At 34.4% G+C, this 25,185-nt stretch overlaps 1 protein-coding gene across 1 annotated transcript in view; it reads left to right on the top strand.

Annotated features, from left to right (window-relative positions):
• The window catches only part of LOC129254843 (RIMS-binding protein 2-like), a 125,841-nt gene that overhangs the window by 94,931 nt on the left and 5,725 nt on the right, over nucleotides 1-25,185 (top strand). The window contains exons 8-27 of the mRNA XM_064106162.1: nucleotides 1,507-1,568; nucleotides 1,926-2,162; nucleotides 2,872-2,947; nucleotides 6,532-6,579; nucleotides 7,661-7,789; nucleotides 9,323-9,397; nucleotides 10,449-10,610; nucleotides 11,062-11,331; nucleotides 11,861-12,022; nucleotides 12,599-12,724; nucleotides 14,706-14,882; nucleotides 15,510-15,688; nucleotides 16,519-16,557; nucleotides 17,718-17,888; nucleotides 18,298-18,534; nucleotides 18,780-18,969; nucleotides 19,948-20,558; nucleotides 20,969-21,161; nucleotides 21,586-21,782; nucleotides 22,159-22,302. Coding sequence (XP_063962232.1) covers nucleotides 1,507-1,568; nucleotides 1,926-2,162; nucleotides 2,872-2,947; nucleotides 6,532-6,579; nucleotides 7,661-7,789; nucleotides 9,323-9,397; nucleotides 10,449-10,610; nucleotides 11,062-11,331; nucleotides 11,861-12,022; nucleotides 12,599-12,724; nucleotides 14,706-14,882; nucleotides 15,510-15,688; nucleotides 16,519-16,557; nucleotides 17,718-17,888; nucleotides 18,298-18,534; nucleotides 18,780-18,969; nucleotides 19,948-20,558; nucleotides 20,969-21,161; nucleotides 21,586-21,782; nucleotides 22,159-22,302 — 3,485 coding nt within the window. The remainder of the gene's footprint in view (nucleotides 1-1,506; nucleotides 1,569-1,925; nucleotides 2,163-2,871; nucleotides 2,948-6,531; nucleotides 6,580-7,660; nucleotides 7,790-9,322; nucleotides 9,398-10,448; nucleotides 10,611-11,061; nucleotides 11,332-11,860; nucleotides 12,023-12,598; nucleotides 12,725-14,705; nucleotides 14,883-15,509; nucleotides 15,689-16,518; nucleotides 16,558-17,717; nucleotides 17,889-18,297; nucleotides 18,535-18,779; nucleotides 18,970-19,947; nucleotides 20,559-20,968; nucleotides 21,162-21,585; nucleotides 21,783-22,158; nucleotides 22,303-25,185) is intronic.

Genomic DNA, 25,185 nt, shown 5'->3' with positions numbered 1-25,185 from the left:
TGCTGCTGCTACAACCACTACTTCTACATCTATTTCTGTACTATCTTTTTCATAATTATGAATTTCTTTGTCATCCTCACCACCACTACCACCACCACCACCATCATCATCATCATCCCCACCACCACCACCATCATCATCATCCCCACCACCACCACCATCATCCCCACCACCACCATCATCATCCCCACCACCACCATCATCATCCCCACCACTATCCCCACCACCATCATCATCCCACCACCACCATCATCATCATCATCATCCCACCACCACCATCATCATCCCCACCACCACCATCATCATCCCCACCACCACCACCACCATCATCATCCCCACCACCACCATCATCATCATCCCCACCACCACCATCATCATCCCCACCACCACCACCACCATCATCATCCCCACCACCACCACCATCATCATCCCCACCACCACCACCATCATCATCATCCCCACCACCACCACCACCATCATCATCCCCACCACCACCACCATCATCATCCCCACCACCACCATCATCATCCCCACCACCACCACCACCATCATCATCCCCACCACCACCACCATCATCATCCCCACCACCACCACCATCATCATCATCCCCACCACCACCACCACCATCATCATCCCCACCACCACCACCATCATCATCCCCACCACCACCGCCATCATCATCCCCACCACCACCATCATTATCCCCACCACCACCATCATCATCCCCACCACCATCATCATCATCCCCACCACCACCATCATCATCCCCACCACCACCACCATCATCATCCCCACCACCACCACCATCATCATCCCCACCACCACCATCATCATCCCCACCACCATCATCATCCCCACCACCACCACCATCATCCCCACCACCACCATTCATTGTTTACTTCCTTTTGCTCAGCTCCGAAACCCCTTAATATATTAACATCTCTTCAATTTCCTCAGATCCCAAGATAACCATGTCTATCCTACCCTCTCTGGGGAGTTTGTACTAGACTTCATCTCTGACAAATTTATTACCAGAATTTACGTCTCTAAGCACGTTCACACTGGTTAGAAACATTCCATTTTCTTCATTTCAGACATTTTGCTGCTTCCTTCCTCATTTTCAATATTTCAATTATTGATATATCCCTTACTTGTGTTTTGATATTTTTTGCATCCTTTGTTTTTTCATTACTAGGCTTGTATCTATCATCTCACAGAAATTGTTGAACTTTACAGATCTGTGGATTCTCTTTGAATACCTCTGTAGCATTTCCTTTATTTGTGAAAGATAATAGAATATTTATACCTCTACTTAGAGGATATATATTGTGATTTTTTTTTCTTTGAATCCCAAAACTATTATTCATATTATCTTTTAAGTATAAAAGCAAGTTGTACTTGAAGTCTTTTTAAGGTCGGAATTCAAGACATATGACTGTACTCTGTATAATAGTTTGATATTTGATATAAATGTATAATTGAATAATTGTGGTGTTTGTATTTTAGATGCAGCTGATTTATCCCAAGCTTCTGAGAGCTCACAAAGGTCTGCAGCAAGAAATGGTCAGGTAAAAGCACACTCATATTCAAACATTTCTAAGTCTTTCTCTTGATTAGTTTTTAATCAGATTTTAAGATTTGATTCTGCTACCCATTCCGTTCCACTTACCTATTACCCCCCCCCCCCTACCTTTCTATAAATAATTGATTTTCAGGTGTAATTGTATTGCACATCTATATGTCTCTCTATCTCTCTCCCTTTCTCCTCTGCTCTTCTTCATTCTCTCATCTCATTATTTACTTTTTACAAGTATATAGCTTTTCGTCAATATTAAATTTCTGAAACTTCTTTCTTAGTTCTTTATATAAAAAATTGTTGTTCATACAAATTAGCTATTACTCTGAATTTTTTCATCAATTTCCAGACGGATTCTATCAGTGAGCCGGGGGATCTCCTAGACGAGCTAAGTGACAAGATAGACCAGGTCTTGCTTAATAAACTTCACCATGCTTCTGTTTCCTCTGGACCAATCAGCAAGCTTGCTGTGTTCATTGCCCGCTACAACTATGACCCCTTCCAAGACTCCCCAAATGACAACTCTGATTCTGAGCTTCCACTAACAGCTGGCGACTATATTTATGTATATGGTGATCCTGATGAGGTAAATCGATTGGTGATGGTTGTGGTGGTAGTGGTGATGGTGGTGGTTGTGATGGTGGTGGTGGTGGTGGTGATGGTGGTTATGGCTGTGGTGGTGGTGGTAGTGGTGGTAGTGATGGTGGTGATGATGGTGGTGATGGTTGTGGTGGTGGTAATGGTGGTGATGGTGTTAAGGGTTGTGGTGGTAGTGGTAGTGATGATGGTGGTGGTGGTGATGTAAGTGATGATGGTGGTGGTGGTGGTGTTTGTAGTTGTCGCAGTGGTAGTTGGGGTGGTGATGAGGTAATGCTGGTGGTGTTGATGGTAAAGTAGTGATGGGGGCAGTGGCAAAAATTATGGTAGTGATGGTGATGCCTATGAAAATGATGGCAATGATTATGCTGATGATATTATTGATTTTAATGAGTTGGATGGAAATATTTAATGCATTTTATTTCATGTTTCTTGAGCAAAATAATGATTATTGTTATGATGCTTTCTCATTTGTTGCTGCTGATAGTAGAGGAATTATATTGATGATCAATGTAATGATGAAAATTACAGTCTTCTGAGAGGAACATATGCTGCCAGTCCTCCAGTTGCTCACTATTTCTCATGTTTTCTTTATAGCAGTCACGTTAAATATAACCACTGCCAGTACCTTTAAGTAGATAAAAACAATATTTCAGTGAATGTAGCAAGTTTTGACCACATTTAATTTTCTGTTTTAGGATGGTTTCTATGAAGGTGAGCTAATGGACGGTAGGAGAGGTCTAGTCCCATCAAATTTCATTGAGAGAATAGCAGGTATGTTACCATTTTTTATCCAACTCTGTCCTCAAAGATAGCACACATCAAATGATATATCAAAACAATAACAGTGTTTTTTTTTCCTTTTCTTTTTTTCATTTTAATTTGTTTGTATAATTTTCACACTTTTCTTTATTTTCTGTATCTACATGTAAAATCGTATTCCAGGGATTTGACCCACATATCATCATTACCGAGATCTAAGTTTAATTGATGAACCATTGAGTTGTAGGAATCATGGAGTTAGATTAAAATGTTGTTTTAACACACAATATGAAAGTGACTTGTGACTTTTAACTGAAGCATATCGTGTTAATCTACTCTACCTATAGAACAAGCACCAAAAAGAACAACAACAAAATGATTATTTTACTAACAATAATGCATGAGATTTATATGGTATTCTATTAATCATTTAAATTTTCCCCATGATACAAAATGTGGGGGCTTTAAAGTGAAAATACAAGAGAACTCACTCATTTGATATGAGTTGAAAAGTCACATGTAGCAGCATCACATCACAGCAATTAACAAACGTAGTTTTAAGGCCCACATACACTCAGGGGGTATATTTCTTCTGATTATTTTATTGCTTAATATTATTTATTCTTTAATCACAATGCATGAATCTTTGATCTTTAAAAGATCACTATTATTTTCTTCATGGCAGAATAACTTTCTTTTCTATTATTTTTTATAGTTTGCTCTTTAGAATGAGTTTGAACTAAAAATGCAAGGAGCATTTTGACTTGTGAATGTAAATAGGATCTTGTAGCATCCATTTCCCTACCCTCTTATATCTTGTAGAATCCAACCCAATCTCTAGCATTCAGAAAATGCTTATTGAGTTCTCTTCTTTATGTTCTATACTTTTCCATCTATTACCAAAGATGCTAATTTCCTTGTAGGAGATGGAGGTAACATTCATTCATTCATTTTAGCCAAAGCCACAAAACCAGAACAGTGTTGTATCTCATTTTCATGAATGCTTTGATATGTGAGCACATCATCAGACCTATGTATACATGTATGACATTCAACAACACACAACCACATCAGTACAATGGATTTGATTTCTTGCAGGTGCACAGATCATACCAAACCCTCCCTGTCTTCCAACTCTTTCATATTGCCACTTTTCTTTTGCTGTAGATATAGAAGTTTTAATTTCTTTTTTCTTTTTTTTTGTAAATCCAACCTGAGTCATTTGATGAATGTTTCTTTCTCCGAGTTAAAAGGAGCCTATTTTCATTGGTCTTAATTCATTCTTTTGTTAAATCTTTTGGTTACTTGTTTCTCTCTTTCTTTATTTTATTTTTGGATAAATTTTTCTTCATGCATGTTTTTGTTTCCTTTTCCTTTCCTCTTTATTCTTTATGTTTAATTCTTCCTTATCACTTTTCTTTCTTACTTTTAGTTTCTCTTCCTCGTTTTCTTGTTCTTTTTTTATTAGTATTATTTTCCCTTTTTTATATGCTTTTTTTTTGTTTGCCCAATCTAATTTTCTCTACTTCTATCTTTGTATGTTTCCATTGACTTTTGTTTTCATTATATCATTTTTATTTAAGAATTGCTAATACACATTTAAACAAGGATTTGACCATTTCTTGTATAAAGTAATACATTCTTTGTGCTTTTTAGGCCCATTGGTTATTTGTTCTTAGCATCATGTTTTACTTTCTCCCTATTTGAGCAGCTTTTTTCGTTCTGCTGACTGTCTCTCTTTCTTCATGTATAACATTCCAATGAAATCACACTACATCTGGGTTCTTACATGTATAAATAAAATAATTGTCTGTCATCCTTGTTTTAATATTTTCTCTTTTATTCAAATTATATTTCTTCTCTATGGATAAATCATGGATGCATTTCATCAGGGGTTTTCATTGTCAGTCATAGGCCTCTGTAACTGTTTTCCTGTCTTTCTTTAATAAATGTATTGACCATTTCCTTAAGCAGTAATAACTCATCACTATAATTTTGATCATTATAAAAAAACAACTTGTCAATCTCTTTTTCTATCATTCATGAACCTAGTTATATGCCTCTTTCCAATTTTTTTGTGATTCAAATTATATTGCTGTACAGTACACAATATATTTCTTTTAAAATAGGCTTAAACAACCCTGCTGTATTTCTACCTGTATAACAGCATTGAAATAGAAAATCAATCTTGTTTTACAGATCCTTTGTGAGAGCTGTCACAAAAATGTATCATAGATTTGTACCATCACTAATTCCATATTTCTCTATCTGATGTCATATTAACATTAATTTCACATTATTGAAAAGGTCATTTTACAAACATTTCAGCACTTTGAAACATACTTCCCCATAGAGCTTTTGTGAAATGTTTCAATATTTGTTTCATCGATCATACTAGTTTTTATTGAAGAATATAATCTGTCCAAACCATTTATCTCTCTATCTTTGAAGATATATGTCACGTTACTAAGAGGATTGCTATAAAGATGCCAAATCTTTATAAAACATCCCCACCCCCTCAAAGAGCTGTTAGAAAAGTGTAGCAGATTTGTAATTTGTATCTTTTATTCCTCTAACTTCCAATGGAAATCAATCAGTCTGAAATCTGTGCTATATTTGTAAGTCTTATCAACATAAATTTTACATTATCTCGGGGGAAACTCTTGTACATGTAGAATTTTTTTAACATGCCCCCAATAGCTTTCTGAAAAATGCATCAAACATTTGTGCTATAGATCATTCCAACTCCCAATGAAAAAAATTTACTTCCATCATATTTTGTCCTTGTTTTCTGTTTGATATTTCATCAACATTAATTTTCCATTATCAAGAGGATTTGTTTCAACATTATGCCCCCTAAAAAAAAGCTATGAGGAATATATGTATTTATTTTCTACCATTGAATTCTCTCCAACATAATTTTTAATCTATCTATTTTCTATAATCCAACATGAATTTCGCCTCTTCTGTAGGACTGTTTTAGAAAGATTATGTCTTTGTGAAACCTGTACCTCCATCAATTTACATGTAGATACTACCTCATTAGTTACATCATAATGATATCTTATGTAGATCACAATGCACGGAAATTCACTAGTGTTAGTTACATAGAAATAGAAATAGTTTTTCATTTGCCTGTTTTCTTTGTCTTCAACTTTGAACCAAATGGAAATGTTTTTTTGTAGAAATTAAAGAAATTGTGTTATAAACTATTTTCTCTTCAAATTTCTATTACCCTTTGCCCTCCTCCAGCCCAATGCTCTCTGTCTCTCTTCCCTATCCCCTTCTCTTCCATTCTCTCCCTCTCTCTTGCTCTCTCTCTCTCCTCTCCCTCCTTAATTTCTCTCTTTTAACCTGTTTTTAATCATCCGTCAATTGTACAGTCAAAATTTTCCACTATAAAACATTTACCTTAAATCCGTTAAGATATCCAGAAATATATCAAAATACATTGTAAAAATTTACAGTATTCTTTTAAAGCAAAATGGGCTGATGAGGAATAAAAGGCCTTAATCGTTCCATCATAACTGATTGAGCAATTTTGCCTTTTTTATTGCACCAATTTATTATTTTTCAAAATATCTCTTTTCTTACAGAGGAAAATCTTCCAGACTTTATGCAATACAATGGCTCACAGGGGGACGGTAAGTGTATATACTCTGTAGCTATTTTTATATTGTATAGCTCTTGATGAATTTGATCAACATATTTGAAAGACTTCTTTATCTAATGGTAACATTGTTTCTCATCAGACAGAATTTGTTAAATTTGTCATAATATCTTGTTGTACATTTTCACAATTTCATAATTTATGAAAATAAATGAAATAATGATTATCGGTATGTTAAGAATTTATGTCATGATCATGTTTCTAAATTTGAAGAAGAAAAAATTGTCAAAAGTAGTGAATGGTGTGTGGGGATGCAATATTATGGTACTTTTGTACTTGAGATATGTATTTTTATAAAGTGTATAATATTACTGCAAACTAAATCCAAGCACGTTGCATTGCATTTGATACTGGTGCTTATGTTTTCATGCATCATATGTCTAACATTAATGATAATACTCACATAGTTTTTATCATTTTTTTCCTTTTATATCACTCCTCTCCTAACCCATCACCCTTCCTAAATGCTATTTCTGCTTTTTCTTCTTCTTTTATTCTCTAATCCATATTATACCTGCACTTAATAACAACTGCCATTTTGAACCGATTAATAATACATACCTGACTTCTAACTATCTCCTAATCATTCATGTTAACTATATGAATTTCTCTAATGGGATTTTATCATACCATAAAAATTATTTTTATTTCCAACCCTTCCCCCTTTCTGTATTATCCTATTGATTTAAATTTGGTTATGTCTGAATTTTATATTCCAATGTGAATACTAAATTGTCCATCACACATTTTTGATTGATTACGAATTATGGAACAATTTTCGAAATGTTTATATTACCATTAAATTTCTATTTACACCTCCATTGAATATGATAACCAATTCAAATGTTATCTATGCATTTCCTCACTTTGTTTTTTCTTATTATGCTGTGTTAATTCCTACATGTCTACTATACTTTACCATTTGCTATTGCCGATTTACGGAATCTTTACCTCGTGAAATTCCATGACATTGCCTTTCTGTTGCTTGTGTGTGCTTTGACATGCTTACCAAACCCCCTCCCAATACCCCTGGGCCTCACCTTGTTATATCACAGACACAGACAGCAGCAGTCAAAAGATTGCTCCAAAGGCCACACCCTTGGTTGCCAAGGTACCACCCATCAAAACCACTACCATAGCAACCAGCGAAGACACGCCCAAAGCATCTGCAATCAATGAAGAAGGTGCCAATGTGCAAATTTAGTTTTTCAAGTTTTATTCCACATTCATTTGATGCCTACAGTCTGTCATGCTTGATTTGCACATACTGTAATTTGATAACATGAAATTTCATGTGTAGAACTATCCATATTCACTCTGATTAGAAAAAAAAATGAATCTGTATGTATGGGACTGTTTTGTTTGGATTTGCATGAAAGTATTTTTTTTTCTATTGCCTGTTAATTGCGTTTATAACTTTATACAGGGGGAATGAATGCCAATATTCATGTATGCCCTCTTTTCTTATGCAACTTTACATTAATTCCTTTCATATGCCATACATAATCAAATAGTATGGACAGGCCTTTTGATATCATTGAATAAGGGCAATATAAAAAAAATTCATCCTCTGAAAGGTAAGTTGATTTAATATCTACAAGACATTTGCATATCAGTTCTAAATGAAATCCATATTTATGTTATCTCTGTGAATGCAGATTGTATTGCCCGCGTTTATTGCTAATCTTATTGTGTCCATGCATTATGCTCAAGTTGTTTTTTATGGATACTATGAAATTATGAAAGCAAAAAAAGAGGTGTTATATAGACCCAGCTCTCCTTTAACTTGAGTCAGAATGATTTAAAACTCAACTTGCTCTGATGTCCTATACAGATGATAGTCCTGTATATACTCTACTTTAGGAAAACAAAATTGTACATAAAGAATCTTTGCAGATGCATAGTGACAGTGATGAAAACATGCATGTGCACATGAGAATGGATGATTGATGTTAGTATTGTGAATCGACATGTATGGTGGTATTGTTTTAAGGAAAGGTGAATAATAATAATAATAATATTCCGCATTTATATAGCGCTTAACACATCGGAACGACGTCTCTAAGCGCTTTACAGATATATCATTACCCCGGTCATCGGATCCTTGCATGCCCGCATACAATGTATGCACCTTCTCCACTCCCTGGGGAGCATTCCAACAAGAGTTCCAAGACTCAATTGCTAGGCATATTACTTAGGGATTTTGTCGTTAGATATATCTTCATTTTTTTCTATTTTCATACTAAAATCATTACATTTCTTTTTTGTCATTCATTCTTATTTCATTTACAATTCAAGCACTTTAATTAACATTAAAGATTCATGCCATGTTTCCTCTATATCAGATTCTATGTGGTGCACTTATTGATTTCATACTACCACTTTATCCTAATATTTGTTATATCACTTGAACTCTCACTAGCCTGATTTAATCAAATCAAGACAGGATTCTACAGAAAATCTTAATATAATACTTTATTGTCTCGCATGAATCAGTGTTAACAAGGTTCTAATTAGTCCCAAAATTATTTTTCTTTTTGACCTATTTACATACAGATTTAATCATGTCTCGTAAATCAATGAACTGATAATGGGTGAAGTTGAAAATGAAAAAGGCAGAATTTTTCAATGAAAGAATTGGCCTGATTCATGAGTTGTATGAAATGATTTTCTGGTATGGTTTTGATTAATATCGTGTATTTTTAATCTTTTTTTAGAAGATCCTTTGAGTGATCTTGACTTCAACAGTGAAGATACAGATGCAAGGCATTCAAATATCAACCATTTTTCAGGTAGGCTACCATACCGTTTTAATGTAGTATTCAACTTACAGATATTTTTACCACTCCAAGGTGTCGCATATAGTATTTTTTTTCAAAATTAATTCTCTAGTATTGTTATACCAATGTTGTGTGATTATTCTTGCATTTGGAATTACAAGTCAAAAAGTTTTTTAGCATCTCTATCTTTACTCATCTTTACCCATCTTTTATATCAATATTACAAATATAATTTAAATATCCCAACATTATTGAAATATTCTACATGATCACCATATAATATTGCCTCATTTTTATTTATTTATTTATTCAAATATATTTATTCAGGATGACAAGATCAGTTAAAAAACTGTTTTACATCATGGTCCTGACATTAAAAACATAAATATATGTAAATCAATAATATATTTAAGATGAGATAAAAATCAAAGTAATATTTAAAAAATTGTGCTTAAAGTGATACAATGCATTACAAGAAAATTTACAATATGTTATACAAAGAAATAAAGTAAATATAATTAACTATAGTATTTAACAACGAATTAAAGTACACAATTCAGAGACAAAGTGTATGAATTAATGGTTACAGAACTATATAAAAATCGATAAAAATCAGGATAATAAAAAATATTCAGAAGTTGAACACTGATAAAAGATAGAAATTTAAAAAAAAGTGGTATAATTTACATAAAAGTATGAGAATACATAAAAAATTATGTTTTATGTATTTATGAAGCAAACTGAATTATAAATAAATACAAAACCTTCAAACTTTAATTTGCAAAATATAGTCCTGCAAATTTCATCTTTGAGAGCAGCAGCACATATGTGTAGCTATCAGGGCCAATTAGCTGTAATGCTTGACCACGCTCTGTGACAGAATAGCGGAAAATAAGAGAAGCTAGAAAATGCTTCTTTTTCAAGTACTATATTTCAGACTTATTGAGGCTGTTTCCTTTCGCATCTTGTCAACCAGCAGTCTTCCTCCAAGGTTTCATGAATTGAATTTTAATAATCATGAATAATATCTATACTAACACTTATTTTTCTATAATTTATTCAGGTGATCTAGGATTTGCTCGTGCTCAGAGTGATCATCCAAGTGATCTAGAAGATATCCCAGAAGTAGATGAAGATGATGATAACCATCATGTAGCTGGTCGTCATGGTGATGATGCAAGCCTCGCATCCTTTAGTGATTTTGGCAGTGATGTGTCTTATGTTGGTAGGTCAATGATGCCATTGCTATGGGAAAAAAATTGAAACTTCACTTTGTTACTATTTGAGTTATTTATAATTACTGTAAGTTTATTTAAGGGGCAGTGATTTAGATTTGTGATAAGCTGTTTCATACAGTAACTAGGAGTTCCTGATCAAAGTATTTTATTATTTTTTTTCTCAGTTTGATTTCAAGAGGTCAGCGATGAAGTCACTGACTTTGTATTTTCAATGAATCATGAGTGATATCATCAGTTTTGTTTTCCTAGGAAAGCCAATTAGTTGATCCTCTTTCTTTTGCTTGTGCCTGTTAATTTCCTTGTCTGAGAAAGATGTCACAAGATTATAAGTTAAGCACTGAAATATTACCATAACACTTTCGCTTTTTTATACAGAAATCAATAAGTTCTATTTTCAGAAATCACTTCATTGATATTCTTTCTTTTGTTCTCGTCTAGTCCCCTTTCCTAGGAAGCTTTCTCTAGATCGTCAATTGAAGCACAGTGTCATCATGTCGTGGGTAGCGCCTGACACTGTCACCCTACAGGAGATCCAGGAGTTCCGAGTCTATGTTGATGGTCAGTACCGTACTGCCACCAAGCAGGGAGCCAAGACAAGGGCTTTGGTGGAGAATGTAGAGCCGACAGGGACGTACAGGATCTCAGTACGCACTGTCACAGCCAAGGGCATGTCTGAGGAAGCAGCATGTATGCTGGTCATAGGCAGGGGTAAGTCTAGAAGCCAATGCCACAGTCACAATGGCAAAACCTGAGTCCAGACTGACCAAGGCTATTACATTAATTCCAATGGCAAATCATTGGTCAGTTTGGAGTTGTTATCGTTTTTGTAACTGTTGCATTAGGTGGAGCAGTGGATATAAGAGAGGCTCATCTATAGATATTTCCTTGCTTATTGAGTAATTTATGTTTAAAATACACTTTGTAGAATTCACTGATTTAGTTTAGATTTTCTCTGAATTTTCTCCTGGAGAAGCTTCACTAACAGCTGAAATTTTTTTTAAAGCAAGAGAAAAGTCTATCTTCTGGAAATTTGACTTGTCTACATCTTGTTGAAATTGATTTTAGCTAGTTATGAATCACCTTCCCTCGACTCAATTCATGTACCTTACAATAGTTCTGGAATATGCATGCTCACCAAGCCCGTAAAAATGCCTCCAATCCCTTACGCTTTTAAAAAGCTATAACCAGATGAAATGTGTCAATGCATTATTTCATGGTTTCTCTTTGTACGAACTAGATGCTGTGATGGCACCTACTAATCTGAAAGCTTCCAATGTTGGCCCTAGTTCAGCCAATATAAGCTGGCTTCCAGCTAATAGTAATCTTCCACATGTCGTCTCCGTCAATGGTGAGGAGGTACGAATCATCAAACCGGGCATCTACAAGTATTCACTTTCAGGTAAGTTTTGGGGCAGTTTCCTGATGTGTTCTACTGCTCTCTCATTGTTCATTTAGACATGGTGCAGCAAATCTTAACAACGGAGCTCAGCAGCATATTTGTGTTCAAAATCAATGGGTTATGAGACATCAAAACATGTCTGCTTGTAAGTTTCGATAATTTTGGTTGACTTACAGCATATACTGTGTTGTTTACTAACTTCCCTTAATATTTTCCATTTCCACCCAAAATGTATATTTTTATTTGAATGAATAATTTTTAATGTACTCATATATGGTATATGCTTTGGTACTCTATTCGGTGCTTCTTGATATTCATTATTATTATTTATTTTTTTCATTGTTTAGCATAAATGGGGCATTATCTGTCATCATGTCTGAACACTAAGATAAATACTGCTGAGCTTTGGTATGCCGTACTTAATATTAACTTTCTCCATTCTTGTTTCCCTGCTTTCTCTCTCCCTATCGTCTTTTCTGCCACCCTCCACTCTCTTAGGTCTCTTCTGTTGATTGAAACATCATTAGAGTTGAATTAAATTTCTTACTATATCTCTCTGTCTCTCCTTCATGACAGGTCTCCAGCCACTGTCAGTATACAGGGTCAATGTAAGGGCCAAGAGTCGTCGCCAGACTGCTGTGCCAGATAATCCTCAAGCAAGCAAAAACTCTGTAGAGATTGAGTTCAAAACTCTTCCAGGAGGTAAGCTATACCCCCCACACCATCACCTGCATACAATAACCTCCTCAGTAGCACACACACATACACACCTGTTTGATCTGTGCAGGAATCTTTGCTAAATCAAGATAAACCAGGCTATCTACTTTAAAAATTATTTAAACTATAACTGCTTTTTCATTTTAATGTCAGAGAAAACAAATTTTCAAGTTTACTTCATTATTGGCATCTTTTCAAGCTATATCTTTTCATTTCTACTCTTATTTTCATCTTAATTCATACATGTATGTGTATATCAATATGTTAGTTATTTCTTCAGGCCAATAATTCTTGTGTCTACTACAATGATATATTTTACATGTCCAGCCGACATTCAGTTTTTTTTTGCAAATATTCATGTATCTTTAGAAGAAAAAAAAATATTTTTGGGATGATATACATAATATTCTATCTTCTTGAAATGCAATGCTAAGGGCTTTCTACAATTGATTTTGTGTAGGATGTACTGTATTTTCATTCAACTGATGAATTTGATTCTGTTCAGGGCACATTTTTCTATATTTTTAAAGTGATTTGCATAGTTTTGTCTTTTCTGTTACTTGAGTGTGGTTTTAGATTGATAACGGACAGATATTATATTGTGTCTATTGTTTTGTTCTTTCTGTCTGTCTTACTCTCATCTTTTCTTTTGTTGGCACTATCATACAATCACTCTCACTCAGACCCATCAAAAGGTTTGTATAGTGCCATATGTTTATATGTCAAATTTCTTTGTTTTATGTGCAGATTATGTTTTAGTCATACACCTCCCAAAACAAAATACTTGAAAATGTGAAGTGATGTAAGCCAGTGTTGTATTATCAATTGTTGTTTTATTTGATAATTTGACAATATTATTTTGTCGTTTGATTTGTTTTTTGTTCTAATTTTTGCCTGGAAATAATCAAGAGATTGTGTGACCCATATAATCATAAGATTTTTTTCTGAAAGAAAGAGGAAAGTTTATTTCAATTGTGCTGCAAATGCTAATCTATTGAAATCATGAATTCAGATTAAGGGTAATGTAGGTGCACAACATGGCTATGGATTATAAACAAGTGTGTACATTTCCTTCATCTCCAAAACAAAAATCCAGTAACACATGATTCTTACTCATGAATATTTTCCTTTAGTGCTTTTCAATTCCTTGTAGTTTTGCTTTGCTATTCTTTAAATTCTGTTTATGTGGATTGGAGGGAAAAACCAGTAAAATTGTGTAATATATGCCCCTTATTTTTAGACATCATTATATTTTGTTTCCTTTTTTTTTTTCATTTTTACACTCAATGTACATAATTTATTTATTTATAGTGAAACAAGAAAGTTCACATTTTGTCATTCAATATGAGAAGTGAATTAAAGCTTGTTCAGAATGCAGTGCCTATTGTAAATATTGAAAGCTTCTGTATTTAAGCAAATGCTTTTTTAATGATTTTTTATATCTTTTATTTTTAGGACCCCTTGTGCCAGTGGCCAAAATTAATCTTTCCTATTACATGTACTTGTATTTTTAAGAAGTTTTTCAATGTTGGTATTGTATTTGTATTTTATGTATTGATACTAAGCATAAATTTCTTTGGGAAATAATGTCATCAATGTTCTGTGATAAATCAATTTCTTGACAAAATTTTGAACAACTATCGAACTTGGATACCTCAGTATCATACAACCAAATCCTACAAATTAAACCTTTGATGATATGTATAGTATGTCTCCTCTTTTATTGTTATGAGGGTGGTAGATATATGACTAAAATTAGATATCCCTTCTGACCCTCAGGTATTTTCTTTTGATCAATTATATCGAAAAATATATGACCTTGAATTAACATGCATATGCAAGATTGGTAAAAGATTGCAATTAAAAAAAGAAGATTATTACCTAATAACAGAAGATTGTGTCACACCATAACTGTAATGGCAGTAAGAATATATGATATCACAATCTCCCCCTCCCCCTCCTATAGGATTACCTGATGCACCTCTAGATGTCCAGGTCAGACAAGCAACCAATGACTCATTAGTGTCTGTTGAATGGTTACCGGTTACCATAACAACATCAAGTCTTTCAAATGGTGCTGTCATCATGGGATATGCTGTCTACATCAACAATAACAAAGTGGCAGAAACGATGTCTCCTACAGGTGAGTGGAGCTCACCATTTTTTTGTAAATCAGAAGAAACATGATATTCCCACTACATAAAACTTGCTATCATGGTAATTTTGCTGTTCAGTGGTGAATCCCAGGGAATCCCAGGAATCCTTGTTTTTGTCTAGCTGTTGAGCATTGTTACCATGGTAGATACTATTGGATGATAAGTAATAGTTACAGGGACCTTCATGCAATGCGATCCTGGTGAATTCTTTCAGGAGTTTTCCACGATGATCTTGAGTTCCATATCAGAACAATTGCCATCATTCGCAAGCTTTGAGCCTCTGTTTTATGCTAATAAAATCTGTCATATTTATTTTTCTTTTTTTATAGGTAACAAGTTCTATGATTTTGAACTCGAGTTCTATGAAACAATAGCAGTAATTCAATTTCTTATTTTAATGTATTAGATCTATTCCATTGCAGAGGACTGTAGGCTTATTTCTGTAAAAGCTTTTTACACAAAAATGAGTGCTAAAATATCTTGCAGTTACCTTTTTAAATTGCAGAAGTAAATTTGTCTAGATGCTTTGTAAATGTTTTTGAAAACAATTGTTTTCCAACTAGTTCCATGAATCCTTTTTGACAGTATTATGTAATTTTTTTTTTTTACTGCAGCTGACCGTGTGAACATTCCAAAGTCTAAGCTACGCATGCTATCAGCAAAGGAGCTGGTTGTGAGAACATTGTCTCCCAATGGGTGTTCTAATGACTCCTTACCAGCAAAGATCTCATCAGAACTCCTTGAAGAATCAAGAAAAGACAAAATTACAGGAAAGGTCATATCAGGAGGCAAGGTAAGAAAATAGCATGCATGATTTTTAAGTTCAATATTTTACCTTTGGCCTTCCACTTGTTATTATGAATAGATAAAATATTATCTGATGTTGTGTCAGATCAGTCACTTGTGCTGCTGATAAGTTTTGGGTTTTTTTTTTTCTTTTAAAATGCATGGATTTGTCCATAGATATTTCAGTACAAATGTTTATGGTTATTTTATCCCTGTTTCATTTATACTATTATATTGTTATTATTATTTCTATTTATTTTTGGATGGGTTGAAATTACATATATTTGTGTCAATTTCAAACATCAGACTTATCCAGTGTCACTTCAGTTTTATATTAGACAAAGCAGGTACTGAGGTGGGTTAGATCAGTCTATTTTAATGAAATACATGTATATGTGAAAAACTTTCTGAATGCCTATAACCCATTGCCTTCTAGAACCAGATGGCCTTTGTATTAAAGTTATGGGAATTACAGAAGTCAGTTGCTAATTAGAAATTTTGAACTTTTACTGTAACATATTGATTCTCCGGCATTTGTTGCTTTGAAAATATCCTTTCAGATTGTCCTTGCACTTGGCAGAAATATATTCTAAATATAGATATAGATATCTTGAGATTATTATACCTTGGGATGATGATTGTCTCCAACTCATACCAGTGGCAAGAGTGTTCAAGCTTAGTGTTTTCTTGGACGATGTGTATTTCAATCAGTTTTAGTTGACATCTAAGATTTGAAATTTTTAGAGTAATATAAACAGTTACTTCATGTATTAATCGAACATATAAAATTTCCTCATCTTCCCATACTTTGCATGCCACGTGGCTTTCCATAATCAGCGTCGAAAGAAAGTCACTTTTGATGATGAGGATCCTCTTGTAAGCAGAGTTTAATCCTAACGTGATGATGTGAACCTTTGATCTAATACATATTAACAGTGATGACGGAAGTATTAGTTTTGTTAAAAAATTACCTTTTGATAAAGATATCAATACTGCTTCAAAGAGAAACATACTAGCTTTTAGCAGCAGTCTCTGAAATGACAATGTTTATTACAAAGTTTGTTCTAAAACTTGGTATCAAACATACTCTGATGACATCATCGTGTAAAGCTTTAGAATTTCTTTCTTAATTTTTCAACATTTGAAAACAAAACATATGTTTTCATGAAAAGTATGTTATAGAGATCCCCCCCCCAAAAAAAAAAAAAAACAATAGAATGAGATCGGACTCTTCTCCCTGCAAAGTGGTACGGTATACTGTATATTATGCTGTTAGAAGTAGAACTTTGGGTCATCTCTGTGAAAGCGCAGTAAAATCATATCAAATTTCACCTGTGATCTAATTAATGCAATATATTTTCTGACATGACTAACATTTAGGAACAAATCACTGTAGTATTCCCCATACCTTTAATCATGAATTGCACCTTACCTCTTCAAGTGTTATCCAATGTACTTTGCGTTATCGATTCGTAAATGCTGTTCTTTAACCTTTTTAATGAATTGTAATATCAACTTGTTTTAACCCAATAGTGTTGATATTTAATATCAAACCATGTAAGTGTACTATTCATGAATGTTTGATTAATGATATGTCTATTGTTTGCTTATCAAGTTGATTGATGTCTCTTGGAAAATTATCGAATTTCTGACTCATGTTGGAGAATTTATATTAAAATGTATCAAGTTGATTACCAACAGAACTGGTCTTGATGTGTACATGTGACTGCAAAAGATAGTTTTTGCCTCTGAAAATATTATTGAAAAACAAAAACAATCCTAATGCTGGATTGAGTAGTGCTACTTTTCTTATATTTTTTATCTTGTGCATACTACTGATATAATCGATGATGAAGTACTTGGAGCCAGAAAAGATATTTCATCTAGATGTATTAAACACACACTATCTTTTACCCTCCAACATATCCCTTTCACACATATTTTAACTTTTTGTGGTGTGAATTTAACAGTTTCAACAAACATGTGCTTGTAGTGAACTTGCATATAATATTCTCTTTGATATCATTCTGAAATAGGCCAAAGCAGCTATGTATGCTAATGCTGATGATGAGGATAGTTCTACAAGTAGTACAAGCAGGAGTATATCAGGTCGAAGGTCATCAGAGGAAGATAGCATGCAGAAAAGCAGTCTAAAGAGCTCTTTAAAAGCAGACGGGTCTCCAAAGGAGGATGCTCTACCACTCAAGGTAGGGAGGAGGAGGAGGTTGTCATAGTGACGGTGGTGATGATGATGATGGTGTTGGTGGTGGTGATGGTGGTGGTGATGATGATGATGATGATGACAATGATGGTGATTGTGATGATGATCTTGATGATGATGATCATGATTTTGGTATTATTTGAGATTGGATAATGAGGGTGATGTTGATATTTTTAAATGTAGTTTCAGAGCTAAATTGATGACAAAGATACTGTAATGTAGTGTGTAAATTCATGGTGCAGGGGCAAGGATTGCAATACCCAGTGCAGTTTGTTCAAATCCATCAAGGGCAATAGTATTTAAGGAAGCCCCCACGCAAAAGAACTCACTTGGACTGATAGGGTATCCTTGAAGAGAGATTTATTAATGATTTCTGACCTCTTCATTCCTAACAGCCCATCATGAAAACTGAGAAACCAGGTGCATTGAGAGAATCTGACTACATGTCAGACAGCGATCGTTCTGAGCTATCTGACATCCAGGAAGAAGTTGAGGAGGAGCTCTCAGAGTTTGGAAATGCCAGTCTTCCTGGTCTTAGTGATAGCAGTGAAGGTATGAGGTCATCTGGTAGGAGAAGGATGCGAGGGGATGATGAGAAGAGAAAAGTCCAGGAGACACTTCAAGTGCTGCAGGTAAGTCCTTCAATCTTTAACATTCATGATAGAATATTCAGAGCAAAATATATTTTGTTCTCTAATATTCAAGAACAATAATATATTGAGATTGATAATAAAAACAACCTATTTTGAACTTCTAACTATTGGTATAGGTTATCTCCAGAGCCACCACCATAGTTTGCAAACTGGTTGATTATTTGTCAGTGACAGGCAAAATACGGTACCTATTGATTGACTTATTTATATTCCTCTTTGAACAGTACAACACCAAGCCATCGCTAGACTTTGACACAGACCCAGAGGTAGAGTCTCTCAACAAACCAGACAAAGTAGTACCTATCCCCATCATACGATCTCAGAGGGACTATGAAAGAGAGACAGAACAATCCCCTCACAATCCAGTGGTAGAACCCGTACCGTGGAAACCAGCAAAGAAAGTTCCACAAATTGGTAAGTCATGGGTTACTGAATGAAATAATGAGCATCCTTGCGATTATGTTATAAGAATAAATATGAAATGATATTGCTATACAGACAAACAATCAAAATTTACAATATTTCAGCTGCAATCTAGATATAGATGTTGTTTGAAGGTTTGCATGGTGGCATGTACAATCGCTGATGTGGTTTACGGTACACCATGTGGAGTGTTATAGAAACAGTGGATAGAAGAAGAGAAGAAATGGATAGGCGAGAAAGTGGAGATTTGAGAGTAGAGTATTCTTTCTTGAAAGTAGTCCTGAAAAGGACTGTAAACCAGGAAAGATTGATGAGTTGAGAACAGCTTGAGTAGTATAGCTGATGAGGAGATGCTGGCTTGAGTCGGCGAGTAGAGATGATGAGTAGTAGACTCAAGCCGACTCAAGCCAGCATCTCCTCATCAGCTATACTACTCAAGCTGTTCTCAACTCATCAATCTTTCCTGGTTTACAGTCCTTTTCAGGACTACTTTCAAGAAAGAATACTCTACTCTCAAATCTCCACTTTCTCGCCTATCCATTTCTTCTCTTCTTCTATCCACTGTTTCTATAACACTCCACATGGTGTACCGTAAACCACATCAGCAATCTAGATATAGTATGTGTCAAGCAGGCAGGAAGATTTTGTCTGACTAAGAAAGATTTTCCATAGAATTAGTAATATAGTACTGATATCAAAATTAATATATTAATATTCAATATCAAAATGTGATATATTTTTTTAATGTAATCTGTGATCTTGAAATAATGATAGATAAAAGGGGTATATTATGGGCATTCTCTACATTAGAAAGTCGTACTTTGATGATAATAGTGATATTAACTGTAGACTAAACATGTGTAATATAGGTGGAGCATTATAGGTTTGTAGTGTCTGCATGATGATTACCGTAATCAAGTGTGTCATGATTTTTATTCATATGTTGCTTGTTTTTTTTTAATATTATAGAAATAACCAAAGATGCCAATAATGAACATTTAAAAGCTGCTTCCCGTAAAACAGACTTGTACAATCCTGAGAAAAGAACTGAAGTAGTTGGTACGAACTCGGTCTCGTCTGCCTCAAACTCACTGCCAATGGCTTCACTGAGGTCAGACCCAAGGGGTCAATCAAGGACACAGGGTCAAAGGTCAAACTCACAATGGAACCCTTCATCAGTAGCGAGTAGTAACAGCGATGTTGGGAGTTTTGATAAAAACTATGATGCCAAATCTAATAATGATAGACATCATCGTCAAGCGGATGGGAGACCTCAGAGTGAATCAAGCAGTCATCGACGAAGCGAGAGCAGCGAAAGGACCCGCCATAGTAGACACAGTGACAGTCTAAGAACACCTGAAAGCAGTCTGAGTCTTCAGAGATCATCAAGAGGTTCTCGATCAGAGGAAACATTTGATGATGAAGAGGAGGGATTCTCAGGAAGTGAACCTGAAGAATTGTTTGATGATGGAACAATAAGATATTTCATTGCTATATTTGACTACAATCCTGCTATTATGTCACCCAATATTGATGGTGCTGAAGAGGAATTATTCTTGAAGGAAGGAGACATGCTGAAGGTGAACTGATTATTCTTTAATGAGACAGTTTCTTCAGTTTCATTATTATTTACATCATTCAGTCTTGAGAAGATTCGTGTAATTTATTTATATTATTTGTTTACCATAAGCTTGACATAATAATATGCCTCTTTTATTTCTGAGTTTGTTTAAGTATTTGGTCCTCAATTTACGACCATATTGTTATACAAAGCAAAATATTATGCAGGCTGCTGTTTTCAAATATTTACAATTACATTATTTCATGAGCTTTTGTTGTTTTCATTACTCTCATATATTTTGCAAGATTGACTTGCAACAGTGAGTGAATATTAGAAGTATCTCATGTTAATTATATACATGCATATATTTTCGTTTTATCTATCTTACCATCTTAATCTTGATACATGGTCTCATTTTGCTATCTACAGATCATTGGAGATAAAGACGCCGATGGATTCTTTGTTGGTGAGATGAATGGTCGCCGTGGTTACGTACCATGCAACATGGTTGAGGAGATTGAAAGTCCAGAGCAGACGCCTTTAGCAAAGCGAGGAGATTTATCACAGAGCCATGATAGGTCAAGATTCAATGACAGTCTGAACACAACTGGTAGTAGCCAAGGTAAGATTTCATCACAGTCTGAACACAGTGTTTTAAAATGAGTGAGTGAGGGGTTGATGATAATTTGTAGTAGTTACTACTACTACACTTACACTACTAAAAATCGGACGCATCCGAGAACGAATCAACAATGGTACGCCATGTAACAAATTATTTGTATCCCTACATATACAATCAACAAACTTTAAAGGTCTCCGTCCTCTAGTTTTATGAGGGAGGTGAGTTACGGTGAGTTTGATATGAATGCTTGACTGCATTTTGGGGTCTCATTATATAAAACTTATCAAAACATATCATTATAAATTCTGCTCAACTTCACCATCAGCCAATGAAAATCTGTAGAAGCTTTGAACTTATCATAAGCAGGGCCCCTGTATTGTAAAATTAATAACTACCATTGTCTGCCCACTTCTTCATTCTCCAGTCAACATGTATGACAGTCTGCCTTCCAACGGACAGCTGGTTATTCCCAAGGATGCTACACCCCACCACATGAGGGCGCTCTTTGACTATAACCCACAGGAACTGTCTCCGAATCCTGACCTTGATATGGAGCTCAGCTTTCGTCAGGGTGATAGCCTGATGGTTTATGGAGAGATGGATGAAGACGGCTTCTTTATGGTGAGTATTTTTTTTGGAGAAACATTTAAGACAAATTTTTACATTCAGGAAAAAAAAACAGCATGTATATTGAATATCTTATTGTCTATGACTGTTAATTGGCAACTCTTCAAGAAAATATGGATTGAACTACGATGTGGGGGTGCCACTCCCATCTGTGAATGATCATTTTGTAGCAAGATATTGCTATACAATTGCTGCACTCTGAATCTTCAGTGCCACTCTGAATTGCTACAGGACTCAAGGCAAAGTGTAGCATGGCATGAACAGACGTAAGAAAGATAAAACCATATTCTGGAAAACAGATATTCTTCACCGTATATAAACATTTTATTTATTCTTCATATGATTTTTTTCTTCATTGTATTAATTTTAGGGGGAGCTTAGAGGTAAAAGAGGACTGGTGCCTTCCAACTTCCTTGAAGAAGTGTCTGACATCGACTCCAGCACGACTTCACACTCTTATAGCCCTGCCTTCAACAGAAACAAAGAGAATAAACAACAATCCACCAAAGACAAGGTATGTAGTCCCTGGAATAGGTTGTATAATCATAGATTATGTGTGATCGTACCAATATCCATAGCCTTTTTATTAGAAGTACAGCATTATTTTCTGATTGTTTTATATTTTTTACCTGAAGATATAAGATTTAATAATGAGGGATTAATAAAGCATGAAAGGGTAGGACTGATTTAATGTTGTTAACAGTTTTACAGCATGGAATTTATTGTACATACTCGCATATTTATTGTTGAATTTTTATTCAACAGAATAAGAATCACAGTAATTGTCAGTGTTGCAAATCTAAACAAAATATACAAATTTAGTCCAAGGCACAGTGAAAATCTGTCAGTAATTTCGACTTTTTGAAACTTTGCTAGTGCAACTTTCTATAATGATTAGTTATCAACAATTTCTGTATAGATTACTTTATTTCTTTTAAACGCAAATATATAACAACTTGCTTTTATGTAGTGGAAAATTATGCAGTATCAAGAATTATGCAATATCTAAAGCTATGCAACATCAGTAACTATGCATTGTAAAAAAAGATATAATATTGACAACTATACCATATCAATAGCTGCCATTACTGTCTTATGTTGAAAGTTTTGATCAAGCTGTATTATTAGCAGATGCATATTCTTGTAATTTACAATGTGTAGTCCCATGCACTTGTTCCTCTGTGTGTTAATTCTAAGTTTTTCCCTCATGTTCCATATTTCAGCTTCAATTTCTGTTGCTTCCATGGATCCGTGCTAGTATTGCACATTCTTTATATTTTCAGTCATTTGATATTAAAAAAAATATATATATATATGTTTGCATGATCACAATCTTTGGGTTCAACCTGTGCATGTAGGAGTGTACATGTAGGTAGAAGATATAATTATATATCATATGATAATGGTGTGTGGATAAAATGTTTTATTGATTGGCACTCATAGCAAGGCATTTACTTTGCCTTGTAACCTTACATAGACAGACAAGATTGATTTAACAAATGTCAAGGATCCACATCATTTTATAAAAAGTTATGCTTATTTTTTCACCATTGGTATAATTACACATGCTTGGTATCTTCAAACAATACAGTCTCCAAAGCTCGAACTGTACTGACCACACAGAAATGTTGTTAGCCCTAGCAATGCACTAACAGAGACCCTGTTACAACCCATAATGTAGCAGCGATATCCAATGTTACAACAATGCGATACTTAAATATTGAAATAAATATTTTAACTTCACAATCTGAAAGATGTGACTGGGCGCACTGATAGGCTAACAACGTTTCTGTGTGGTCAGCACTGGTCTTTAAATGTACCTCGTGTGAGCTATTCTTACTCTTTGCTTAGATGTGTATCATTTGTATACATCCAGGTGGAAAGGGATGTTTTATTAGACACCATACTCAGTAGCACTGTCTGCATAGTTGTCTTATTTTTATTTAATTTCCTTTTAAAGTAAAGAGTTACATTTCCGTCAAGCAAGCAATTTAATTCTTCTTTTTCATGCAAATTGCCAATTTCAAGCTTGTATATTTCATACACTCCTGAAAACTTGAGTTGGCTCAGTATATCTGTATCTTATAAATGAGGGAAGATGTGGGGAAGTACATGGAGGATAGTGTTAATAGGTATTGTCTTTGTGTTATTAGCAAAAAAATCATTTTGTCCCTGCTGCCTGTTATCTCACACAAAATTTGCCTCATATACAAATAGTTAATTGTAATAGGAATGTCCATCAATATTGTAAAGTAGCATGTGAACCTCTTCATATTGCTTTTATAATCGACTGTCTGGATACACAAACTGCCTGGTTATATATTTTGGTTGATATTTTAAAATAATTTCTTTTATCCATGCTAAAAGTGTTCACTTTCATATTACCCTATCTATCTGAAGAGTCATGATAAGCAGATTAATTTCCTATCCTCCGTCTGGGTTCAAACTTGAAACATCAAAGACATCAATAAATTAAGTTAACTCTCATCATTGCATGAATATCTTTGCTTTACATGATACTTCATTTTTTCCTTGCATCCATGTTTTTCCCCCTGCATGTTTTCATGTAGCATTCTTCAACGCATTGGTAAGGCATGTGTGTATGGCTTAGTTTGATGTGCTTTAAGCATTTATTGATTTGATTTGTGATATTTGTGCACCCAATAACCCTTAAAATTGCAGAAAAAGTGAGCTACTTCTTTCTTAACACTGTGATAAAGTGCTTTTGTCAAGTTTTAGACATTTTGTTTTTAAAATGTGAAGAATAGGTTTAAAGATATTGAGTGCACTACTGAACTTCTTCAATTTTAATGGTAAGAAATGATTTGAATGAAACTATAAATCTTCAAGATGCTGTCTGTTTTTTCATGAAGTCCCTTTAAAATCTGCTCTTCAACACATGGCACTTACATCTACATTCACTTACCAATATCAAGAATATTGTTCCGAGATATTGTCTGAAGTCTTTTTATTTATTTTTCTATTTCTATATTGTTATTAGCGAGTGGGTGTGAAAACTCATTAACTGCAAGCAGTGGATTATTGCTCTATTGAGCATGCTTTTTATCAGACTTTGGGATGCCCACCATAACAAACATTTACAGCAGTGTATGACTCAATTTTGTGATTGTGCATGAATTCTCCTATGCTCAATTTTACTAATCTGATCCATTTATTTCCTTGATATGTACTTCTTTGTTTGTAAATGTCAGGTCTCAATTATAATGGGGTAGAGGGATGAATTGTTAAAATGTTGTGTTTGTCGTAAAATAGAAACATGACCAGACATGCTTCATGTGTCTTTCTATGATAGCTCAATCTTGAAGTCAGGTTTTCTGTGTGAGTGGTTGGAAAAAAAAAAAAAAATGATGATGTGATTAAAAATGAATTGATCCAT

Source organism: Lytechinus pictus, chromosome 2, assembly GCF_037042905.1.
Source record: "Lytechinus pictus isolate F3 Inbred chromosome 2, Lp3.0, whole genome shotgun sequence".
NCBI classification, from domain to species: Eukaryota; Metazoa; Echinodermata; class Echinoidea; order Temnopleuroida; family Toxopneustidae; genus Lytechinus; species Lytechinus pictus.
Note: the sequence above shows the minus strand (reverse complement) of the source record. Positions and strands in the feature narration are given on the sequence as shown.